Here is a 23,068-nt window from a genome sequence, read left to right as displayed (position 1 = left end):
ATTGTTTCGTAGTAAAAGCAGAAAAAAAGGTGAATTGATTATACGGTGATTTTGATTGAAAAATAAATTTCCTCTAATATTTCATATTTCGCGTGAGAGATCGAAATAAATGTAACCTTGCCATTGTGGGAAACCTATCCATTTAGTAACTCTATGTATGATTATATAAAAAAAAACGAGATTAAAAAGTGTTGTGTTGTTTGCACGAATCTGTATTCTCGCTATGGTAAGACAGATCAAATCGTCGCGAATTGGTGGTTATTATATCCGTTAGATGTTACGCAATTCGAGAACGTAGTCGTTTCAAAGCCATAATTAAAGTCCGTAGTTATTTCGATGGATATCTACCTTTCTCTTCCACCAAGCTAACTTTTCCGTTAAGAATTATTATTATTATTAGTTTATTCGATGGAAAACCGAATTTCATTCAGATTCACCTTGTTATTATAATAATTTCGTGTCGATTTCCCTTTTTAGAAGAACCGTTCCGTTTGAAGCGTTTCCGTTGCTCTCATTTTAATTCTCATCCAAGTATTTATAGAATATGCAGGCCAACAAACAACTTTACCGTACTATTTATAGACGGCAACATCTTTTCTTCTGCTTTTCCTTTCTTCTTCTTCTTCTTCTCCGTTCTTCGTCAGACCGGATCTTCGCGGACCTGGCGCCATCTATCAACGTCACGAGGCGCCTCGTGCTCGCAATGAAGACTATAACCTTCTTTAACCGAGTTTTAAGCAATCTTCTCGGCCGTTTTCTCTATAATTTACCTGTCATGGTCATCACATTTTGCGCATTTGGATATCGACGCGCAAAATCTCGTCCTTATATAATGAAAAGCTTGCGAATCTGTGTGCTTTCTAATAAGAACAGCGAAGAAAGTCTTTGATCACGACGACCTTTCTTCTTAGTATACTTATTGGCTGGATGGTGGTCGACGATTGCTGCTCGTTGCGTAACCAACAAGCAAACCAGCTGATGATGTCCTATTAAGGAACAACAGGCGTTTTGCCTTCGCGCGTTCACGAGGAACGCACGTGCTAAGCCGCAAGAATAATCTTTTGGTATTGTCAAACGCAATAAAATGCTCTTGTGGTTTCTTTCTTTGTTTCTTAAGTACCGAAACACATTTTTTTGTTTAAAATAAATATTTTTATTGCTTCTCTTATTTTTGTGTTAGTTTCAAATTTAATGCTGCATCAAACACAACATTAAAACGTAAATTAAAGAGAAGAGAATGTTAATTAATAGCAGCAATGACAACGCGATTGAAAGAGTTTCATTGTGGGTGATTCATCTGAACCTTTTTTGCACAATTACAGGTGCAACCTAACATTTGAGTCTAATAAAATAATCGCTAATTCACAAAAACATATCTGTGCCAAATTCTCATACGTTTTCCCAAAACCTTTTTGTTATTGCATTTACGGTATTGGAAAAATCTTTTATTTACCCGAATTTGACATTAATATTTCCTAAACCATGATTTGGAATGTTTTTAAGAGATATTTTAAGAGTTATTCCACATTGAAGATGTTGTATTAGTTGCGGAATTGCACACTTACCCATCGACTATGGTAAATAATAGTTTTCACTTAATTTCAAGATCTTCAAGGCTCCTTTTTAAAGATACTATATGTTTTGTAGACTTTTTATTTGATTTTCTCAATATATGATTTCAACCTTAGTTACATGCTTTGTTTCGTGAATAAACCCGATTTTTATGATTCTAAAATATCAGGGTGAGGAAGGCACAATTTTCGGTACTTAATCTAAGTTGAGCAAAGGAGCTTTAGAAGTATCTTCCATTTCAATCTGTTGTATTTTCATTCTTCTATTTGAACTCTGAATCAACTCTAATTTAGATTGATCTTCTTTAAACAGTTGAAAGGTTATAAATTGTATAATAATAATAATAATAATTATTTATTGTGCCAACACATGATACAACAAACCAAAAAAAAACAAATACAATTCATAATATTCAATAAAAAAAATACAAATCTATAAAATAATTAAATTAATCAATAATAACTCAATTAGATATATTAGCACAAATGGTGAAAGAACAGATAAAAATCTGATTTAACTTCCACCGTGAGACAAAAAAAAAAGAATAAACAAACAAAATAAAAATGCATAATATAAAATAAAAAATAGAAAAAACTGAGCAATAATGAAACTTATTTACATAGTACCAAATTTCATAATCATTAAAACAAAACTAACCAAGCACGAAAAATATATAGTCGACCATACAACCTGTCTCGCAACACTAAAAATCTAAATTTCGCGATAGAGCCAGCACACCTCACGGAATCAGGGATCACGTTCTACATCCTAGCCACTTGATACGAAGACGATTGCTTAAATTTGGTAGATTTGTGCCTAGGAATGGTAACACAGGAACGATGCCTCAAATTAAGGTGGTGAACATCAGTTCTGAACTTTATTTTATTAACCAAATAAGGAGGCTTCCCATGAAATAACACTGAATATACCAGACACAGATAGTGAATAGTGAATCTCTGTTCCATATTCAGCCACCTACAGAGCAATAGCTTATCAGAAATATGCTCTCTACGCCCGATACCATAAATAAAACGTAAGCAAGAGTTTTGAACTACTTGCACCCTACGAGCACTGTCATACGATAAACACGGACTAAACACAGCACTACAATAATTAAAATGGGAAAGAACTAGTGAATCACACAAGAGTCGTTTCAATTCACAAGAAAGAATATTCCTGTTACCATAAAGCGTCTTCAACGATCCAAATGCCCTACCACAAAGCATACTCACATGACCACAAAAAGACAGCTGCTCAACAATCACCCTATTAATGGCTGATTTAAAATATCAATATTAATGTCAACTCTATCAACATGTAACGCACACCTTTTGGTAAACAAGATACTTTGCGTTTTATTAGGATTAATCAGCAATGAATGTTGCTCAATGCGAGCACACAGTTGCTGCAATTCACCAGTTACTCGACTGCATACATCCGGCAGCTCATGTGGAAAGAAGCTACAGTACAGCTACGCATCATCCGCGTACAAATGATACGACAGGGCACTTAAATCAGAAAACAAATTACAAGTAAAAATTGTGAAAAGTATGGTACCCAAGATGGACCCCTGTGGCACACCAGACGCAATTGCCATAGAAGACGAGATTATACCATTCACCCTAACTGACTGCCGCCTATCCTGAAGATAATTCCGAAACAACTCAACAGCCGCACCACTAATTCCAATGTAATGTAAGATTGACAGCAATAGATCATGATTTAAAATGTCAAAAGCCTTAGTGAAGTCCAAAAGAATCAACATTGTCGACCTTCCCTCATCAAGAGACCTAAAGACGTCATCAGTAAGGTCCAACAGCGCAGCAGCACAGCTATAGTGTCTTCTAAAACACGATCCACCCGGCCACAAAGCTGTTCAACAATCACTCTCTCAAGTACCTTGGACAACGCTGGAAGTATTGTCACAGGCCGTAAATCCCTCAGAACCTTTACAGATTTTGTCTTTGGTACTGGAGTTACAAGACCATACTTCCAGGCAGATGGAAATACAGACTCCCGGAGACAGACATTAAATATGTGACACAAAACGTCAAGTATGCGAGGACAGCACAACCTTATCATATCCAAAGAAATCCCATCAGAACCAATACCACCTGATTTTAAGGATGATAACAAATTCTCAATTTTATTAGCTGAGACAGGCTCAAACGTCAAGTCACCATTCACACTACCCATCCTATTGTCACGATAATAACTCAACAAATCCTGATTAGGAGGAACCAGAACATTTTGAGCAGAATCAACAAAAATTTTCAGGATCAGCTAAGCTACCCGGCAAAACAGCAGAAGATGAATTAATAACATTGTATCTTTTTAAGCGCTTCCATAAGTTACGAGAGTCACTTGGGTTACAGTTTTGTTCAAGAAAAACACGTTTCTCAGTACGGATGGCATTCGTAACCAAGTTGCGAAGATTCTTGTAATAAACAAAGTGTGCTTGTTCACGTGTTCGTTTATATTTCTTAAACGCAGCATTTTTTACTTTTATCATCTGTTTAATATTCCAGGTTATCCAAGGTAAAGAGTTTTTCTTTACAACCCGAGTGACAGTAGGAGCATAAACGTCAAACAAAGCTAATAGTGTTTCATTAAAATAATTAACCTTCTCATCAATAGAGATCAACTCAAAAACTGCTTCCCAATTCATCCTGTTCAAATCATTATTAAAATCCTCGATATTAATATTACGTAAGTCACGATAGGTAATCGTTTTAGGAGAAGGAATGTTTTTTTCAATCATAAGTGTACAGTTAACCAAAAAGTGATCCGAAAATCCAAGATCATCAGTATCACCCTGAGCCACTAAAAGACCCTCCGACACAAAAACCAGATCAATTAATGACTCAGAGTCACCCGAAACTCTAGAGGGCTGGACAACAATCTGAGACAAGTTAAACGCTTGAAAAGCCGCCATAAGAGCTGACCTGGCATGCGAGTCAACTAAAACATTAACATTAAAGTCGCCCACAACAACAATGTCGTCAACGGTAGGGTAAACATGGGACAGCGAATCACAAGATGCCTCAAGAAACAGATTTAAATCCACAGAAGGTGGTTTATAAAAAACACCAAGCGCAACTTTAACACCACGAAGAGTTAATCTCACCCATAACTGCTCAATAACAAGTGCTAAAAATTTCATAATGATTTATTAAAACGTCGATTTGTTATGATTTTCTGCGAATAACTGAAAATAATTGTTTATCTCGAACAATGAGTAACTTCCTTGTTATGTTTAAAAATGAATATCTCAAAAACTAAAAGATATTTTGAAATCGGTTCTTTCATTGGAAAGCTTATAATTTGTTTAAAAAGTGGTGAGAATTTTATAACGATTTATTAAATTCTTGATTTGTTTTGATTTTTAATTTCAGCATTCAGGGCGTTTTTCTTGTAATACAAAGTCGTAATTGATCGATTCAAGTTCCTCCAAACTAAACTTAAAGTTAGACTTAAACTTAAACTTTTAAAACTTCTAATTTTTTTTGATTTTTTCATTCGAAATAATATATCTACAATTTATTTATACTATTTGACTATTCATAAGAGGTCATTACGATCATAAATAATTAGAGGCATGCTTTGTAACGAATTTATATTCCCAGCTAGTTTTTTATCTAGTACATAATACGAGTCTCATTTAATAAATCAACCTGTCCCGTAATTTTTTTATCAAATGATGCTCTGACACATACATTTACAATAATTATTCAAATTGACCGTAACCGTTACTAAACAACAAATAGCGTAGAGCGATTCCACCTTCGTCTATCGTCCGCTGTCTCGAACTGGACGGCGGACTTTGTACCAAAAACGTAGCTGTCGGTCAACGATTGGCGCCGCCTGCCTGCCTTTGGCTAATTTATACCTATAGCGAACCGAAACGTAAACAGGTGATTTCAACCTGCTAATTTTCATAGTACGCGGACAACGTTTTATTTATTATTTATTTTGTCTTTGAAACGCGTTTACTTTCACCGTGACTGAGCGAAAATCGATTCGATCTTCGGCCCGGTTGTTTTTGATAATCGTCCGGCGTTCGATCGTTAATGAATTCCAATCGGTATTCTAAACGTGTAGAATACGTGTTTAACACGCGTACGAGACTTTGAGAGCTTCACGTATGCAAGAAGTAGACCGCGGTACACTTTCTCGAGTTTTTTATTTAATTTGCATGCGTAATTTAGAAAATGAACCTAATGAACTTTGTAACAATAGTATCAATGAATTCATTGACAAATAAAAAAAAAAACGTATAAAATCACCTACACACAATATTTGTTTTGTAACCTTGATATAACATTGAAAATTTAGGATATAATTATAAGATTATCTTCGGTTCTCATTTATCACTGTCACTTTGAATTGAATGGACGCTTTAATAACATCCTTCATAAAAAGAAGAACCAAAATTGCAAAAGAATTCGCCCACCTCATGTCTCAATTTTTTTAGCCAAATAAATTTTATTTTAAACCAAAAATCACTTGTAACGCTGTATCGTATCAAATCGGAAACTTTTGTTGACGTGTTAACGATCCATATCCTCGAACGTTCACAAAAACGATAACACGCAGATCCTGAATGAAAATGATCGTCCTTTAACGCATCGTTAACGTAACCATGAAGGTGGGGGAGGTTTATCTCGACGTAATGAAAATCCGGTCAATTAATTGTTATAAAAAAAACAACTACTTCAACAGTTTACGTAACGCAGCGTTAACCTGTCGTTCTCGTCATAACGTCAGCGGGCAAAAAAAAGAAGAAACAATACAAAGAACCAATTTGTCTTCATTTCCGTTTTGTTTACACGTTGCTTTTTAATGAGTTGTAAATAACGTGTTTAATAGTATGTATAAAAATTAACCACGGGCAATAAATTTATAACGCTCAAGTTTCCTTAATGCGAAACTATTTTCTTTTAAAAATTTTCAATATGTCGAATTCGTGTTAACTGATTACTAATCGTTCTTTGTTGCAACGTAGAATGGTTTATCTTAAATTAATTTGTTCAAGTACCTTTTTACGATATGGACTTATTTTATTATTAATCTTGTATTAGATTAATTATGTTATTATTGTTAGATAGCTGGATAGAACCGGATATCCACGCGAAAACGAAATTTATTTTGTAGTGGATTATACTTGGAAATGTAAAGATAACTTATTGTTAGTTAATAGTTGTAATTCAGAGGAGCTGAGTTGATTTGAAATTAAAATGAAGATATAACAATAGTAAGTACGAAATTGTTGGTGTCTAACAAAATTTATTACATTCAAAGTATATAGTTGTTTTCTTATATTTAAAATGGAAGTATCTAGCTGCTATTTTTTTATTTACAATAAAATTACTTACCTATGTTTAAAAATTATTATCTCAAGATATTATGAAAATCAGTTTCGTTTATTGGAAACTTTATAATTTGACCAACAAGTGCTGAAAATATCAGAATGATTTATTGAAATCCCGATATTTTATGATTTTTTGAAAATGATTGAAAATAATGGGCATTCAGGGCATTTTTCTTGTAATACAAAATCGTAATTGATCGATTCTCAAGTTCCTTCAAACTAAACTTAGTTTCTTCTCCGATTTTTTCATTCCAAATAGTATATCTAAAATTTGTCTTAAAAATCCGTTTCTTTCAGTAGAAAGCTTATAATTTGTAATCGTAACTTGATAACATAGAAATTAACAAATTGGATGCTGCAGCTCTACCAACTCCATTATTTATCAACAACTGTATATACAAATTATCATCAATTGCTAGAATGGCAGCTATAAATGCAATTCAATATTAATTCTAAACCTAATAAATTTTCAACTTCAACCAATCATTGCCTAAATTGCAACAGTTCGGGATATAAATCACCTTTCCCCAACGTTTGCCATTTAAGCATTCTCGCCACAACATCCAAAATGCTCAATTTGTCATTTTTAATTTAAATTGGGTGTCAAAGCGAAAAATTGTGAAGGCAATAGTTGTAAATTCTATGACTCCTTTCAGGTAAATACTCTTTTGACCTAACCTTCTAATTCGAAAAAACTTTTCGAATTCGAGTTTCATTGGAAATATTTAAGATTTCAATAAACCTGATAATCGATAATTTCGCATTTCATTATGAGGTTGGATTTTTAGCTATGACGATCAAAGTAATATCAACTTTCTTATTGATACTGGAGCTGACATTTCTGTCCTTCCCTCAAAATTATTATTATTATTATTATTAATTGCTGCTAATGGTACGCCAATAGTAACCTAACTTAAAAAGCTTTTCGTTGAATTCGATGTTCGTCCATATTTTCTATGCATATTTTGGCTTACTTGCCAATTAATTACTTCTCAAATGGCACTATCCTCTCCGTTAATACATGCAAAAATTTCGATTCTTTACAAACCATAATGTAGATAAGCGAGCTTTAATTATTTTTCAGCAAGTTCAAAAACTAAATTGTAGCAACATTAGAAAGCATAGAGTAAACGATAACAAACTTTACTTTTTTGATTTGCAAAGTATGAAATCAATATTTTTATGATTCGAACGGTCAAAGTTTAATTATTATGGCATAAAGTTTTTTAATGCAAAATTTTTTAACCGAATAAAATTTTTATAGCAATAATAAAAAATTTCCTTTTGAACATTTTACGCATGTGATGAATTTTGCAATGAAGCAATTGGATTGGGTGCTGAAAACTGGTTATACAGGTGTCCGGAAATGACGTGTACAACGCAAGACCACAAATACCTTGACCAAAAATATGATGATTTAACTCAACTTATCTATACATATACAAAATTGCTTAGTTTAGTCGCTTAAAAATAATGTTTTTAAATTTTTTTTTAAACAAGTCAAAAAATCCTTAATAGATTTTATTCATTTTTTGGTCATGCATTTGTATCAGTAGACTACAGCTATTTGTGGAATAAACTCTAATTTCGAAAATTATAGGGTATTTAAAAACTTTGTAACAATAAATTATGCAACCATATCTTTTTAACCCCCTGTACAAACAATACCATTTTTTTTTCTGAATTTCATTCTCATTTTCTCTTACAAAATTTCAGTTAGGTGAACGGTTTAGCCACAAAAAAATATTTTGTAAATCCCAACAAGCGCGAATACATCACTCATGGTAATTAAAAGCATTTTTTTAATAGTTGGCTAGGTATAATTAATTTTAAAAACAAAAACAGTTTGTCACTTAAATTTGACAGCAGTATTCGTATTTTTCGTTTTGCGTTTTATCTTTGATTCATCATGAATTTTCAAAGCCCTCTAGCGACTAAACTAAGCAATTTTGAATATACATAAGTTTAGTTAAATCATCATATTTTTGGTCAAGGTACTTGTGGTCTTCCACTGTACACGTCATTTCTGGACACTTCCTGTATAATAACTTAAGAAGTTGTGAACATGATACTACCATGATTTTTATATTGTATAGCGGAAATTTCATATAACTCACAATATATGAATGCAGTAACCATAGTTACGAAACTACTATGTACTTTCACTGTCCCACATAAGATACAACATTGCTTAATAGTACAGGCATTGGGTAGTTTTGCAAAAGAAAAGTTTTGCTTGGAAAAAGCTTCCTTATGATAACCGTGAATTTTCGGCCGTCTTAAAAGACGCATGGTTAAACCCGAATGTTTTTAGTTCTAGTTTCAGTGCAATAAAAAAAGTATATATATATATATATAACACAATCTAATGCTAAATAACAATTAAAACTAGAACTAACACAAGACCTAGAACTAGAAACATTTTGATTTAGCCACACGTCTCTCAAAATGGCTAATTCAAATGATTTTAGTTCTTGGTCTTGTGTTAGTTCTAGTGATAGTGCTACTGTAAAACTAGAACTAACAATAGACCTAGAACTTTTGCCCGTCTCCCAAGACGGCTACATCTGAATGATTATAGTTCTAGGTCTTGTGTTAGTTCTACTGATAGTGCTAGTGTAAAACTAGAACTAACACTAGACCTAGAACTACAATCATTCGGCTTTAACCGCAAGTCTCTCAAGACGGCTAAACCCGAATGATTCTAGTTCTAAGTCTTGTGTTAGTCCTAGTGATAGTGCTAGTGTAAAACTAGAACTAACATAGAATATGCAACATAGTAATGTTTTATGATAACCTACCACGTACCAGCCATCTTAAGAGGTACGAATAAACGGAATGTTTCTAGTTCTAGGTGTAGTGTTAGTTCTAGCGCTAGTGTTAGTGAATGTTTCTCGTTTTGTTTGTTATTCAGCGCTACATTCTTGTATATTTTTTAGATTCTTGTTTATTTTTGAGGTTTTACTGTAATGTGAAATTATATTGCTATGTTGCATTTTATGTGGGACAAAGTAAGTAGGCTCCCCCTGGTTACAGCCCTGGAAACAGTATGTTAATAATTGGGGTTAGGTTTGTTTATATCTCACATCATCGCTACACAATGTAAATAAACAACATAATTGTGACATCATAGATATCTTAGAATTGTTAAAATTTGTTTTCTTGGAAGTCCTTGACAAAGAAGCAATTAAGATTTTGAATCTCCGAATGTTTTTATTTAAAAAAAATTTAAACATAAATCCGTGTTTCGATGACGAAATTGGCGTCAACGATATAGCGAAAAAGTCATATATTCCGATACGACGACGGCCGTAAAAATGCCAAACGTGCGTCGTGTGCCGCCATGTATGTAGTATATAGGTAGCGTGTCCAAGGCTCCGACGCCAGTTGAAGATCTCTGACGGGCAGAAGTTCTGCCGTACGGTGTATGTTATGCAATAAAGAAAATAAAAAACACTTCTCTATGTAAATGATACGCGATCGGCCGTGCGAGGAGAGAAAAAATAAAGACGCGGTGGTGGAAGAGTGCGGTTCCATTAGTCGAGATTTTCTTATCTGTTAGCCATTGTTCCGAGATCTCGCTAAGTGAGATCTTAATAATAAGCGTCGCTTCCTGGTGTCGGTAAACATCCACAATGGTCAATTTCAAGTTGGCAGATACTGTTGCCTTCGTGCAGAAGAGGATGGTCTCTCCCAGAAGCCAGAGGAGGGCATCAGTTGTCAGAGCCTTTGATCACACCACTTGGGTATGAGACGTTTTTCAACCAACTGTCATCCGTTCAAAACCACATTCAAATCATCTCTCTCGCATTCATTTGGTTTCGTGACGACTCACGCTGATTTTTTTGCACGTAATTACATCGCATACTTCAATTACCTGACAAATCCACTAAATTAGGCACTTCCTCGATTGCTAAATTGTTATTTTCTACAGTAGAGGTGCGTATTATTTACCGCACATATATTTTTTTGGATCATCCGGCTGTGAAAACGTTGATTTAACACGTAAAAGTTTGTCCTTCTATAACTCATGTTTAAAAAAAAATGAAGAAACTGAAACATTTAAGAATGTTGTAGGAAATGTGAAAACGAAAGAAAACGCGCCATTTGCTCACAACAATACTAATAAAGCGTGTAATAAATCGTGAATTAAACATCAATAACTTTTTTAAAATATAATAGAAAAATATTTTTACGGGTTGTCGTGCACATTTTCTCACGTAACATGATTATCCGTGATACAAGCACTACTTGGTAATAATAGATAATAATGATGAAACTTTTTTTGTTACTAAATGGAAAATTAAGGTACAACCGACGACACGTGGCGTAAAAATTAATGTTTTCGTAATAATTAGTAAATAATATTGTACTAAAACTTAATGAATCGATCTTATTTTGCTATTTTATTTCATCTACGTGTATAAACAATACGCAAAAATGTAAACAAAGTTATGTAACATTCAAAATTCATTTAAAAATTTTAAATAAACCTATAACGTAACGTTTCAAAACAGCATTCCAAATCATTAATTAACGTATATTCTTATCTCACATTGGAATTTTTTTAATGTACTAACTGTTTGTAGTTGTGTACAGTAATAGTTATATTATCGTGTGTAATGTACAAATATATAAACCATCTCTTTTTAATTTTTAAATTAGCGTCATATTGATTAATCGAACGGTCGTAATTAAATTGTATTTTAAAAAAATGCGCTTTACTGATTCAATTAAATTATCAACCGCAAAGCAATTTTCATTAATTGTAATTAAGTTGTTGAATCGTGAAACTATCTATAATGTGAATCGTTTACTATTACAAAACCCATCATTAATAATAAATTAATAAATTGTTGGGCCATTATTCAATACTTATCGAGCCGAAAATTGGAATAAAAAGTTATTGTTATGTTTCTATTAAAAGAAAAAAAACATTATTTACATGTCTCTATTTACACTCATAAATTTGTTTAATTTTTTATCGCCGGTTCATAATGGAATTTTTAACTGATTTAAATTCTCAACCCCATGGAAAATACATATCATAAACTAGAATCTTTAAGCTTCAATTTAACATACATATCATACCATGATTCTTAAAAATACAGTCAATAAATAAAATTTCGATTTTTTTTGATTTCTAAAGTTGCATATTTGCATATTTTGCAAATTTAGCAAAATATGCAATCCCCCTATTTTCGTATAATCTAAGTGTCAAAAAAGATGCTAATTCAAAAATTCCTGGAAACCGTCTTTATTGAAATTAAGAAATAAAATTTATTTTAAATTGAAGCTTAAAACTTTCTGTTTAAATCGATGTATAATAATTGATGGGTTGAATTAGAAAAATATTGAGAAAAAGAGTATTGAGTTAACTCAATACTCTTTTTCTAACATTTTAGTATAACCTAAAAATGTCAAAAAAGATGCTACTTTAAAAATTCCTGGAAGCCGTATTTATTGAAATTAAGGAATGACACTTATTCTAAATTAAAGCTCAAAGCTTTCTTTTTAAAATGATGTATAATAATTGTTGGGTTGGATTAGAAAAATATTGACAAAAAACATGTTGAAACAAAACTTACATTTTCGTATAACCTAAAAGTGTCAAAAAAGATGATAATTTAAAAATTCCTGGAAGGCGTATTTATTGAAATTAAGGAATGAGACTTATTCTAAATTAAAGCTCAAAGCTTTCTCTTTACAATGATGTATAATAATTGTTGGGTTGGATTGGAAAAATATAGAGAAAAAAAAAGTTGAAATAAAACTTACATTTTCGTATAACCTATGAGTGTCAAAAAAGATGCTAATTTAAAAATTCCTGGAAGCCGTATTTATTGAAATTAAGGAATGAAACTTATTTTAAATTAAAGCTCAAAGCTTTCTCTTTAAAATGATGTATAATAATTATTGGGTTGGATTGGAAAAATATAGAGAAAAAAAAAGTTGAAATAAAACTTACATTTTCGTATAACCTATGAGTGTCAAAACAGATGCTAATTTAAAAATTCCTGGAAGCCGTATTTATTAAAATTAAGGAATGAAACTTCTTTTAAATTAAAGCTCAAAGCTTTCTCTTTAAAATGATGTATAATAATTGTTGGGTTGGATTGGAAAAATATAGAGAAAAAAAATGTTGAAACAAAACTTACATTTTCGAATAATCTAAAAGTATCAAAAAAGATGCTAATTTAAAAATTCCTGGCAGCCGTATTTATTGAAATTAAGGAATGAAACTTACTTTAAATTAAAGCTCAAAGCTTTCTCTTTAAAATGATATGTAATAATTGTTGGGTTGGATTGGAAAAATATTAAGAAAAAAAAATGTTGAAACAACACTTACTTTTAAAAGAGTCAAAAAAGATGCTAATTTAAACATTCTTTGAAGCCATGTTTATTGAAATTACGGAATGAGACTTATTTTAAATTAAAGCTCAATGTTTTCTTTTTAAAATGTAATAATCTCTCTGTAATAATCACACCTAATAACCATTTATCAAAGAAATATCTTTTTGAACAACAAAATTCAACAGCACCACTTTTCATTAAACTTCTAACCTCACATCTGGATGAATAAGTTTAAAGTGTACCTAAAAATCCTACAGTGCGAATTGCGATGTTTTTTATACAGATTCTTTCTTGTATACACTTGTATAGTAGATATTACCGACAGCTCTAAATGTGCCGAATAAGTAACTACAGTTTAAAATGAGTGTTTAGAACTACCGGTACTTTAATGTACCGTTGGGACACAAAGGGTTAAAAATACAGATTTTTTGAAAACTTCGACACTGTATAATGTATGAATTACATTATAAGCAATTTTCATTAATTGTAATTAAGTTGTTGAATCGTGAAACTATCTATAATGTGAATCGTTTACTATTACAAAACTCATCATTAATAATCAATTAATAAATTGTTGGGCGATTATTCAATAATGATCGAGTCAAAAATTGGAATAAAAATAAAAAGGGAAATCGATCAATTTATTTGTTCCTCCATTTATTGCTATGTTTCTATTCAAAAAAAAATTTACTACTCATACCTTTGTTTCACTTTTTATTGCCGCTTCATAATGGAGAACCGTTTTTAATGTTTTTGCTTTTAATGAAACTAAAATCAAAGTGAAATTTTTAACTGATTTAAATTCTTAACCCCATGGAAAATTCCCTGTTTCATTAAAAGCCAATTCATTTAAACCCATTTCATTAAAGATTCCAGTCGTGAGTAATAAAAAAATCATTTGACACTAAAAAGTGAATCACTCAAACAAACAGAGACACGTTTTCACGCGTACCGTCTAATTTATTCCATCTAAATTGTTTAATCCTTTTATTTTTTTGTTTAGTTACTTTGTTTATTAGCATCTTGTAAATTACTATAAGTGACGCTAACGTTTAGAGTGTGAGAAATGTATGAATTGAAAAATTTATTGCTTGCTCCTCTTTTAGAATAAATATGAACTTCCGACTTTCGAATTCTTAATTTGTTCAAATTACCTATTAAATTTACTAACGAGTTTCAGTTAGAATTGTAATTTCTTAATTAACTGATTTATTATTTCATTTAAAACCACAATATTAATCATCGCGATAACTATTAATCATCTAAGCAAATGTAGATATCTTCTTAAGGATAGATAATACATCAATGTAACTGTCCTTGTGAAACTAAATATGAGCATATTTTATTCATTATTAATAGGGATTTATGCAAATACTAATTTACCTATTTACATCTTTCTTTGTTCATGTAAAGTATGAAGAATTTCCAATAACCTATTTTCAGTCAAATAACTTACATTACATTACATAGAATACATAAAAAAATCGAGAATCTGATACGGTTAACGGCAGGGCAGTGGCATAAAACATGCTCAACCGTCTCTGCTTCCTCCGCACATAGTCGGCATTCAACATCGTCGGCTAAACCCAACAAGTTGAGGTGTGCTTTTAATCGGCAGTGCCCAGTAAAAACACCATTAGAACTTTTATGCTACTACGGGCAAGTCCCAAAATATTCCCGGATTTGACAGTGGCGATGTTAATAAACACCTTAGCATGTCTCATTCCAGGAGAACTGGTCCACAGTAGGCGAAGTCTCTCTTCAGCCCACAGTCCTATCCTATATTTGGCCATCGCAAATGATACACCAACTGCTGGTTCCGGTCCCACAAACGCTTCAGCGCTGCCATCTCGTGCTAGCTTATCTGCCGCTTCATTGCCAGCAACCCCAGAGTGACCCGGGACCCAGATCAGAGAAACTCTGTTATCACAACTCAGTGTGTTTAATGTTCTCTTACAATCATTAACCAGACCCGACACCGTTTTCACGGCTTGCAGCGCCTGGAGAGCGGCTTAACTGTCTGAGAAAATTCGTACTGTCATGTTCTTCACCCCTCTTTCAAGATGAATTTTAGCACCCATGTCAATAGCAAATACTTCCGCCTGGAATACAGTACAGTACGTACCCAGGCTATAGACTTGCTCAATTCGAGGTGTCTGGCAGTATACTCCTGCTCCTACCCCTTCAGGCGTTTTTGATCCATTTGTGTACAAGCAAATGTCTGCCCGAACCAGAGAATTTTCATTTTCGATCCAGGACTGCCGCTCAGGCAGTACAATCTGGTATCGAGCGTTAATCACTGATAGTGATACCGCCAAATCTGACGGCATTGATAGCACAGTATCAGTGCTTATAATGTCTTCCGCAGGACATGTCGGAACAGTTTTGAGCATATTGCTTAAATCTGTAAATGGTTGTTCTAGCTACTTTCTCTGTATGCAAATGCAGAGGAGATAGGCCAAGCAGAACCTCCATTGCTAGAGTTGGCGTTGTGCCTATCGCACCAGAGATTGCCAATCCAGCTACTCGTTGAATTCGTGAAAGTTTACTGATAACTGAAGTCTGTCGGACTTTCCTATACCAGGCTGCTGCTCCGTATGTGATCATAGGTCTAACCACAGTCACATAGAGCCAGTACAGTCTTTCAGGGGTAAGACCCCAATTTTTTCCACAAAGACTGCGACAAGTCCACAAGGATAGTCTAGCTTTGTGCAAAACTCCCTGCAAATGTCCATTCCATGACAGGGTTTTGTCTAGGATTACTCCTAGATATTTGACTTCCTTTGAGAAAGGAATTTCTTCACCTTGGATAGTTGGGCGGATTAGTCCATCCAACTTTCGCTTCCTGGTGAAGGGCACAACAATTGTCTTTTGCGGGTTTATTAAGAGGTTCTCTCCCTTACACCAAGCGCAAATGGTATCTAGGGTCACCTGGAGGACTTTAGATATCCTCCAAATCAAATAACTTAGTCCAAATCAAAAATTAAGCCCTAAAAAGTCTCTAAAAAGCGTAAATCTCTAATCTCAATAATGATCGAGTCAAAAATTGGAATAGAAACAAATAAGGAAACCGATCAATTTATTTAAAAATCCTGTCATTAATTGACGGCGTTATACTCCTAATGATCATAAAATTATGATACATAATCTTCAATGACGTTGATATTATGATGTCTTTATATGATGTCAAATACCCTGAGCACATATCATACGAAACAGATAAAATTTATGTGTAATTTTTTTTCTATAAATTTTGTTCCTCCCTTTAATAATAGTGTTTCCATTCCAATAATTAATTATTCACGTGTCATCTTCGGTTAGACAATTTTTCGATGACATAATAAATAAAAAGTAGGTCCGTTACCTTAAAATAATTTGTATAGGTTGGCAAATATCAATCGAATTTAGACTCGACAGCAATATTTGGTCGCGAGCAATTAAACATGTCCCAATCAAGGACGTCGACTTGCAGATGTTTCTTTATCGTATTTCTTACGTCACAAACCTTAAGTGGTATTCCTGCGTATATAATAATGAAATTATTAATTATATTCGGTTATGTTTTGGAAAGAGAATGTCACGAAATAATCAACAATATACAAGTTTTTATTCTCAATAATTTTGCTCTTTTTCACCTATCCTCACAAATGCGTAAATATCGAGAAAAATACGAAAATGTGAAAATTAAATGAAATCGTGGTTTTATATGTTGTTGAAGTTTTAGTATAAAAGTTTGTAGCAAATCGTATTCTTAACAGTTCCGTTCTGTTTCACTTTTTTTCTCTGAGGCATAAATATCGGGAAAAATATGAAAAGTATGTGAGATCGCGGTTTTATATTTTATTAATTGTACATTACTTACTTTTGTTAGTTATAGATTTTGTTAATTAATGTTATAATATTACTGACATAAATATATATAGTCTATTTTTGAAACTAGACTCAACATTGGTATGTTTAATATTTTGGAATATGATAATTGGTTAACATTCTTTCATACAATGAAATTTGAAGTAGTCAATGTATGCATTTCGTATTATTCATTGTTTACGCGTTTTAGAATAAATTATAAAAAAGTTAAGCTTCCAGCATTTCTTATACAATATGTAACACACGCACTCCATTGGAGTTCGTTTACATTTTATACAACATTTCTCATTTCTAATAACCTTGATTCGTTTCACTTAATGTTTAATGAAATAAAATTGCTACAATGAATATATTTACGAGAAATATATCTGCAATGAGTCATTACGAAGGAAATAAATTCATCGATAAATCTTATTCCCACAAGAATAAAAATTCCTTTCAAAATGTAATTATTAATTATTAATAATTAAAAAGTGCAAATTTTTCATATAAAACAATCGTAAATTATTTCTTCATACTTGGCACACTTACAATGATGCAAATACCATATAACACTATCCTACAATAAGCAACTTACGTAACTTTTAACCATGAACAAGAGTAGGTACATATTAAGTTTATTGGGAAAGTGAAAAAGAACTCTTACCAACAAATTTTTATATCGGTAAACTTATATTAAGATTGTCGCAGAATGTGTGAGACCTTGAAAATTAGTATTTATAATATTTTTCCACGAGTTCCTCAGAAACGCAAAAATGTATAATATTGCGGTGAACGTAACCATAAAAAACTTTAAAAAAACGTATAGAAAAAAAATTAACACTCGCCATTGTTTTTTTTATTTCCAGCTTGACGTAGAGGAGGGAACAAGTAATCGCGCAATGACAAAGGCATACGAAGAAGATATTAACCGAAACGGTTCAACAAAAGACAACGATGTATACATCGTGTCGGTAACAGGAGCTTATGATAATGATGGATTCAATAAAGGAGACGGTGACAATGACAACTTTAAGAAACCGATTCGGGAAATTACCGATGAGGAGGCTTCTCAACAAGGGAAGTTCAAGATGTCCCGTAAGGAGAAATGGCGCATCCTAAAAAACGTAAGCGCCGTGTCCTTCGCATTTATGGTTCAATTCACTGCCTTCCAAGGAACAGCAAATTTGCAGAGCAGTATTAACGCTAAAGAAGGCTTGGGAACGGTTTCCCTGAGCGCAATCTACGCGGCCTTAGTTGTGAGTTGTATATTCGTGCCGACGTTTGTGATTAAGAGGTTAACTGTGAAGTGGACGCTCTGTGTATCGATGCTGTGCTATGCACCGTATATCGGAGCGCAATTTTATGCCAAGTTTTACACTTTGGTTCCTGCTGGGGTTTTACTCGGTCTCGGTGCCGCTCCCATGTGGGCTTCCAAAGCTACCTACCTCACTCAAGTTGCTGGTGTTTATGCCAAGATTACCGATCAAGCCGTAGATGGTATTATTGTGAGATTTTTTGGTTTCTTCTTTTTGGCCTGGCAAACAGCCGAGTTATGGGGAAATTTAATTTCTTCACTAGGTAAGATTTAAACTTAATACGATTAGATTAAATAATAATTTTTATTTAGTCCTTAGTAATCCTCACGGAGGATCAGCAAATGAAACCATCCTTGGCAATTACGAAGCATGCGGAGCAAATTTCTGTATTACGAATATCAACAACAACGAGAATTTACACAGACCTGCTGATTCAGAAATTTACGAAATTTCAGGAATTTATTTAGCGTGTATCTTTGTGGCTGTAATCATTATTGCCGTTTGCGTGGATCCACTTTCAAGGTAAGAAATTTCCACCACAAAGAGAAACCTTTATTATATCGTATAAATCCGCTTTCTATAAAGTCAATATTAAACGAAATCATGCAGTAAAATCTCTTATTTAATTCATCATAAAAACAAACAGTATCAACGATAACAACAAAATGCATTCCAAGGAAGGTGTAACCACCTACTTGCGACACACCATATCTCGTTGCGTAACAATCACCGCTGAGTCGTGTCTGCACAATGCAAATTGGTTTTGGTTGGCTTTGCACTCGGCGACTCCGATACAAAGTCAGAACTCAAACCTTCGCAGTCTAATAGAATAAACTAGTTAGAGTTTTCATTTTTCGTTTGCGTATATGTAAGTACAGTAATTGCGATCCGTTTCGGGACACCCAAGGTCGTATCGAAGGCACAAAGGCAACTTCTTTTACCGCAAGGTCGTCGTTGTAGGAATGCGGTACAGCTCGCATCACACAGCTTCCTTCGCGACAACGAGACACGGCATAATGGGCTAACTTGGACGAAATTCGAAAAAGCTTTTCGTACAACAAGATAAACTCGAACGATAAAATCACCTGAAAACACATTTAAAAGATATCCGGGAGGTTTTACGCTTGTTATAAAATTTTTCGATTACACTTTTAAGGAGGTTGACCTTAAGATTTGTTTGACGTGTGCGTTTCGCGTCAACGCTAAAAATCGAAGAAAATAATATCGGATTTTAATTAACAAATAGCGTGCGGGAAGAACTTGTTTCACAAATAATTGCTCTTTTTTTTTCTAATAATAGTGAAGCATAAAAAGCAGTGCAAGGTTGAAACTATCATAGAACACGAAGGTTTTTTAAGGGGCAAATTATTTATGTTTAATCGGTGTTCAGGGTTGTAGCAAATGTGTCAATTGTTTTTATCCGTTCCAAACAGATTACGTTTGTAATCGGTAAAAATTAAAGATTATTGCGAAATCAGGTTTACAATCAATAAAATTAAACAAAAAGTTTAATATATACGCTTATATGGTTTTAATGGCAGTTGTAGTAACCTACTTCTATTATTTAAACGAAATGAAAAATAACTATTATTCATACTAACCACAATACGGCGAGTCCCAAATAATTAACTTCAGATATTGTAATCTTGTTTTAATATTTGTTGTGGGAATCGTGTTGGATTAGTTGCTTAATGATTAAAAAAATCATAACATAAAAATATCCATACGAATGAATTCAATTAGGATTAATTGAACAACACCCATTGTATTTACAAATAAGTAATTCCACCAAAATAAAAACAATACTTAATTAATAAACATGAAATCTTAAAAGTAAAAACTAAGAAGTAAAAGTTGATTATGTTATAATTATCCATTATATATATTTTTTAGGTATGGTGAAAAACAACGTAGAAATAGTGGAGTTGAATTAACGGGTATTCAATTACTTTCTGCAACCGCTTACCAACTGAAGAAACCTTACCAACAGCTGTTGATTCCGATTACAGTATGGATAGGTATGGAACAAGCGTTCATAGGAGCAGATTTCACGCAAGCTTACGTGTCTTGTGCCCTTGGAATACCATCCGTTGGCTACGTAATGATTTGTTTTGGTGTTGTAAACGCCATATGCAGTTTGCTCTTCGGATCCGTGATGAAGTATATCGGAAGGAAACCGATTATGGCTCTTGGGGCCATAGTCCACACCGCTCTAGTCGCTTGGTTCCTCATTTGGAAACCGCATCCTTCAAATCCTGCCGTCTTCTTCATCGCTTCCGGTCTTTGGGGTGTTGGTGATGCCGTTTGGCAAACACAAGTAAACGGTAAGTTAAAAACGTAGTTATTCGAACAGTTTCCTGCTACATATAAAAAAAGAAATTATAAATCAAGTTTCCTTTTTGTCTTATTCAACTTTATCGGACGAGGTCAAATTGTTGTTGCGAATGACGCGGTACTCAGGTAGAAAGGAGTGGGACGTGAGCTTTTGATGTCAATGTTTGGGAAAGTTCAGCAGTGGCGCCGTCAGAAAGGTTGTTGGTCCTTCGCAGCCGTTCAACTTTGTAAACAAAACTCGTGAAAACTGGTTTTCATTGGTTACGACTAACCTAATGCGAGGAAATTCCTTACCGGAAAACGCCGTTTTATAATATTATGATGTCATCGTAGTACAATTATATGAAACTTGTTTTCCTTCTTGTATAGTATCACCTTTAACGGTTTGGTGAACAAGTGGAACACTAATAACTGATCATCTTCAGTCGAGGTCTCGAAACTACTAACACTTGAAACAATTACTGAAATTAACTGAAACAACTTACTTAAAAAAATAAATATTTTTATTTATTTAAGAAACTGTTATTAAGTTAAATTTGTTTTGGATTTGTTGAAATTGTTATGATTCCTTTCACTCCATATTTAGGCAAAAATGATTAAATCTTTATTAGGCACAAAATGATTGCGAATATTTATCCATTTAAGTTTATAGTAATTATGGTTTTTAGATAAAAAGTAAATCCAAGAACTCCACACCTGAATTTGAAATGTCAATTTTTTCTTTTATACATACGTAAACACCACACAAACTAACCCTCCCATAGAATGGTTAATACGTAACAATTTGCCTTCAATTTTCAAGGTGAACCAAAACCAACACATTTAATAAACGGTTTAACGTTTATTAAGTTTAACGTTACGCGCGTTATTAATAATAAAATGGAAGAAATAAATGGCGGTAATTTAATCGGTCGCTAAAGCTTAAATAAGCGAGAGTTCTTCGGGATTCCACCGCAAGAAATCCGAATAAGCCGAGGTAACCGGAGCAAGATAAAGAGCGGCGTCAAGTTGACATGTCCAAAGAAGGCGAAACGAGATTGTACATGCGAGGGCCCGGTCCTCTTATTAAACCAGTAACATAAAGTCTATTTATAAAACCGATCGCCATGCAAGTGCGTAGGAATGCAAAACCGAAAATTGCCTCGGCCACGCGCCACCGGAGCCGCGGCCAAAGTCCGGAGAGTGTCGAATCCGGACGAATCCGGTCCTATCCGGACAAAGCCCCGCCTCGGGCGAAGCAGGTTGAACCTCCGCGCTTTTCACAATGTGCTATACACACAGGCGCGGCCGTACCACACGTTCTTCGTCTATACAGTCTATACGTAAGCGAGACGGCGACGTCGCTCGAACGGAAAATTCCTCTTCAGGGATTTCCAAGAAGTAACGGAGATGAATATTAATGTGCCGTCAGTTGAATCGATGCCGGTCATAACTCCGCTTATCAATCATTTGTTATTATGATTATTCTTAACTTCTCATCTCCTTTTTTCAGCTTTTTTTAACTGCTATTTTTATACGATTTCCAGGGCTTTATGGAACATTGTTCAGGCGGAACAAAGAAGCTGCTTTCTCTAACTATCGCCTGTGGGAAAGCACCGGATTCGTCATCGCCTACGCCTACTCTACACATCTATGCGCTCGGATGAAACTTTACGTTATGTTGATCGTCCTCGAAATCGGCGTCTTTATGTATATCATCGTGGAGATCTTACACGCGAGAAAACTTAGGAGGCAAAAGGAAAAAGAACGCTTGGCAGAACTTAAAGCTGCGAAACCTAAGCCCGAAGAACCAGAGGAAACAGATGATGAAAAAGATGATATTGATGATGATATTATTGTTACACATTTGTAAAAAAAAGTAAGTTATTAATTTTATAATTATTATTAAGTACGGAATAATCTAATTAATTTTGTAAATGCACTCTTAAGCTTTTCTTAAAGATCATCGGAATAGATCAAAACAAGTAATTACAAAAAATATTTAAAAAAGAGGTATCATCTAAAAGTGTAATTCAATAATAATAATTCATAAATAAGTATCATAATTCGAAAAACATCCAGAATTGGAAATTCAACTCTGGAGACATCTGTTACAGTGAATACAACTTATATAACTTTGGCAACGCCATCTCAAATTTGTTAGTTAGTTTAGTTTATTATTAGTTGCAAATACTATAAATACTACTTATACTACTACTTATAAATACTATAAGTAGGTTAAAGAAGTTTACCGCTCCAACTAGTGCTGGCTATAATTGATTTCTTGAAT

At 33.5% G+C, this 23,068-nt stretch overlaps 1 protein-coding gene across 2 annotated transcripts in view; it reads left to right on the top strand.

Annotated features, from left to right (window-relative positions):
• The window catches only part of LOC111424869 (UNC93-like protein), a 31,024-nt gene that overhangs the window by 2,567 nt on the left and 5,389 nt on the right, over window positions 1-23,068 (top strand). The window contains exons 1-5 of one of the 2 annotated variants that reach the window (XM_071201508.1): window positions 10,505-10,689; window positions 18,016-18,727; window positions 18,777-18,987; window positions 20,359-20,789; window positions 22,326-22,657. In XM_071201508.1, the coding sequence (XP_071057609.1) occupies window positions 10,579-10,689; window positions 18,016-18,727; window positions 18,777-18,987; window positions 20,359-20,789; window positions 22,326-22,651 (1,791 nt within the window). In that variant the 5' untranslated portion in view covers window positions 10,505-10,578 and the 3' untranslated portion in view covers window positions 22,652-22,657. Of the gene's footprint in view, window positions 1-10,504; window positions 10,690-18,015; window positions 18,728-18,776; window positions 18,988-20,358; window positions 20,790-22,325; window positions 22,658-23,068 lie in introns of those variants that run through there. The other variant, XM_023058579.2, reaches the window with a different exon arrangement.

The sequence above is a fragment of the Onthophagus taurus genome, chromosome 1 (assembly GCF_036711975.1).
Source record: "Onthophagus taurus isolate NC chromosome 1, IU_Otau_3.0, whole genome shotgun sequence".
Classification (NCBI taxonomy): Eukaryota; Metazoa; Arthropoda; class Insecta; order Coleoptera; family Scarabaeidae; genus Onthophagus; species Onthophagus taurus.
This window is presented reverse-complemented; position numbering and strand designations above follow the sequence as displayed.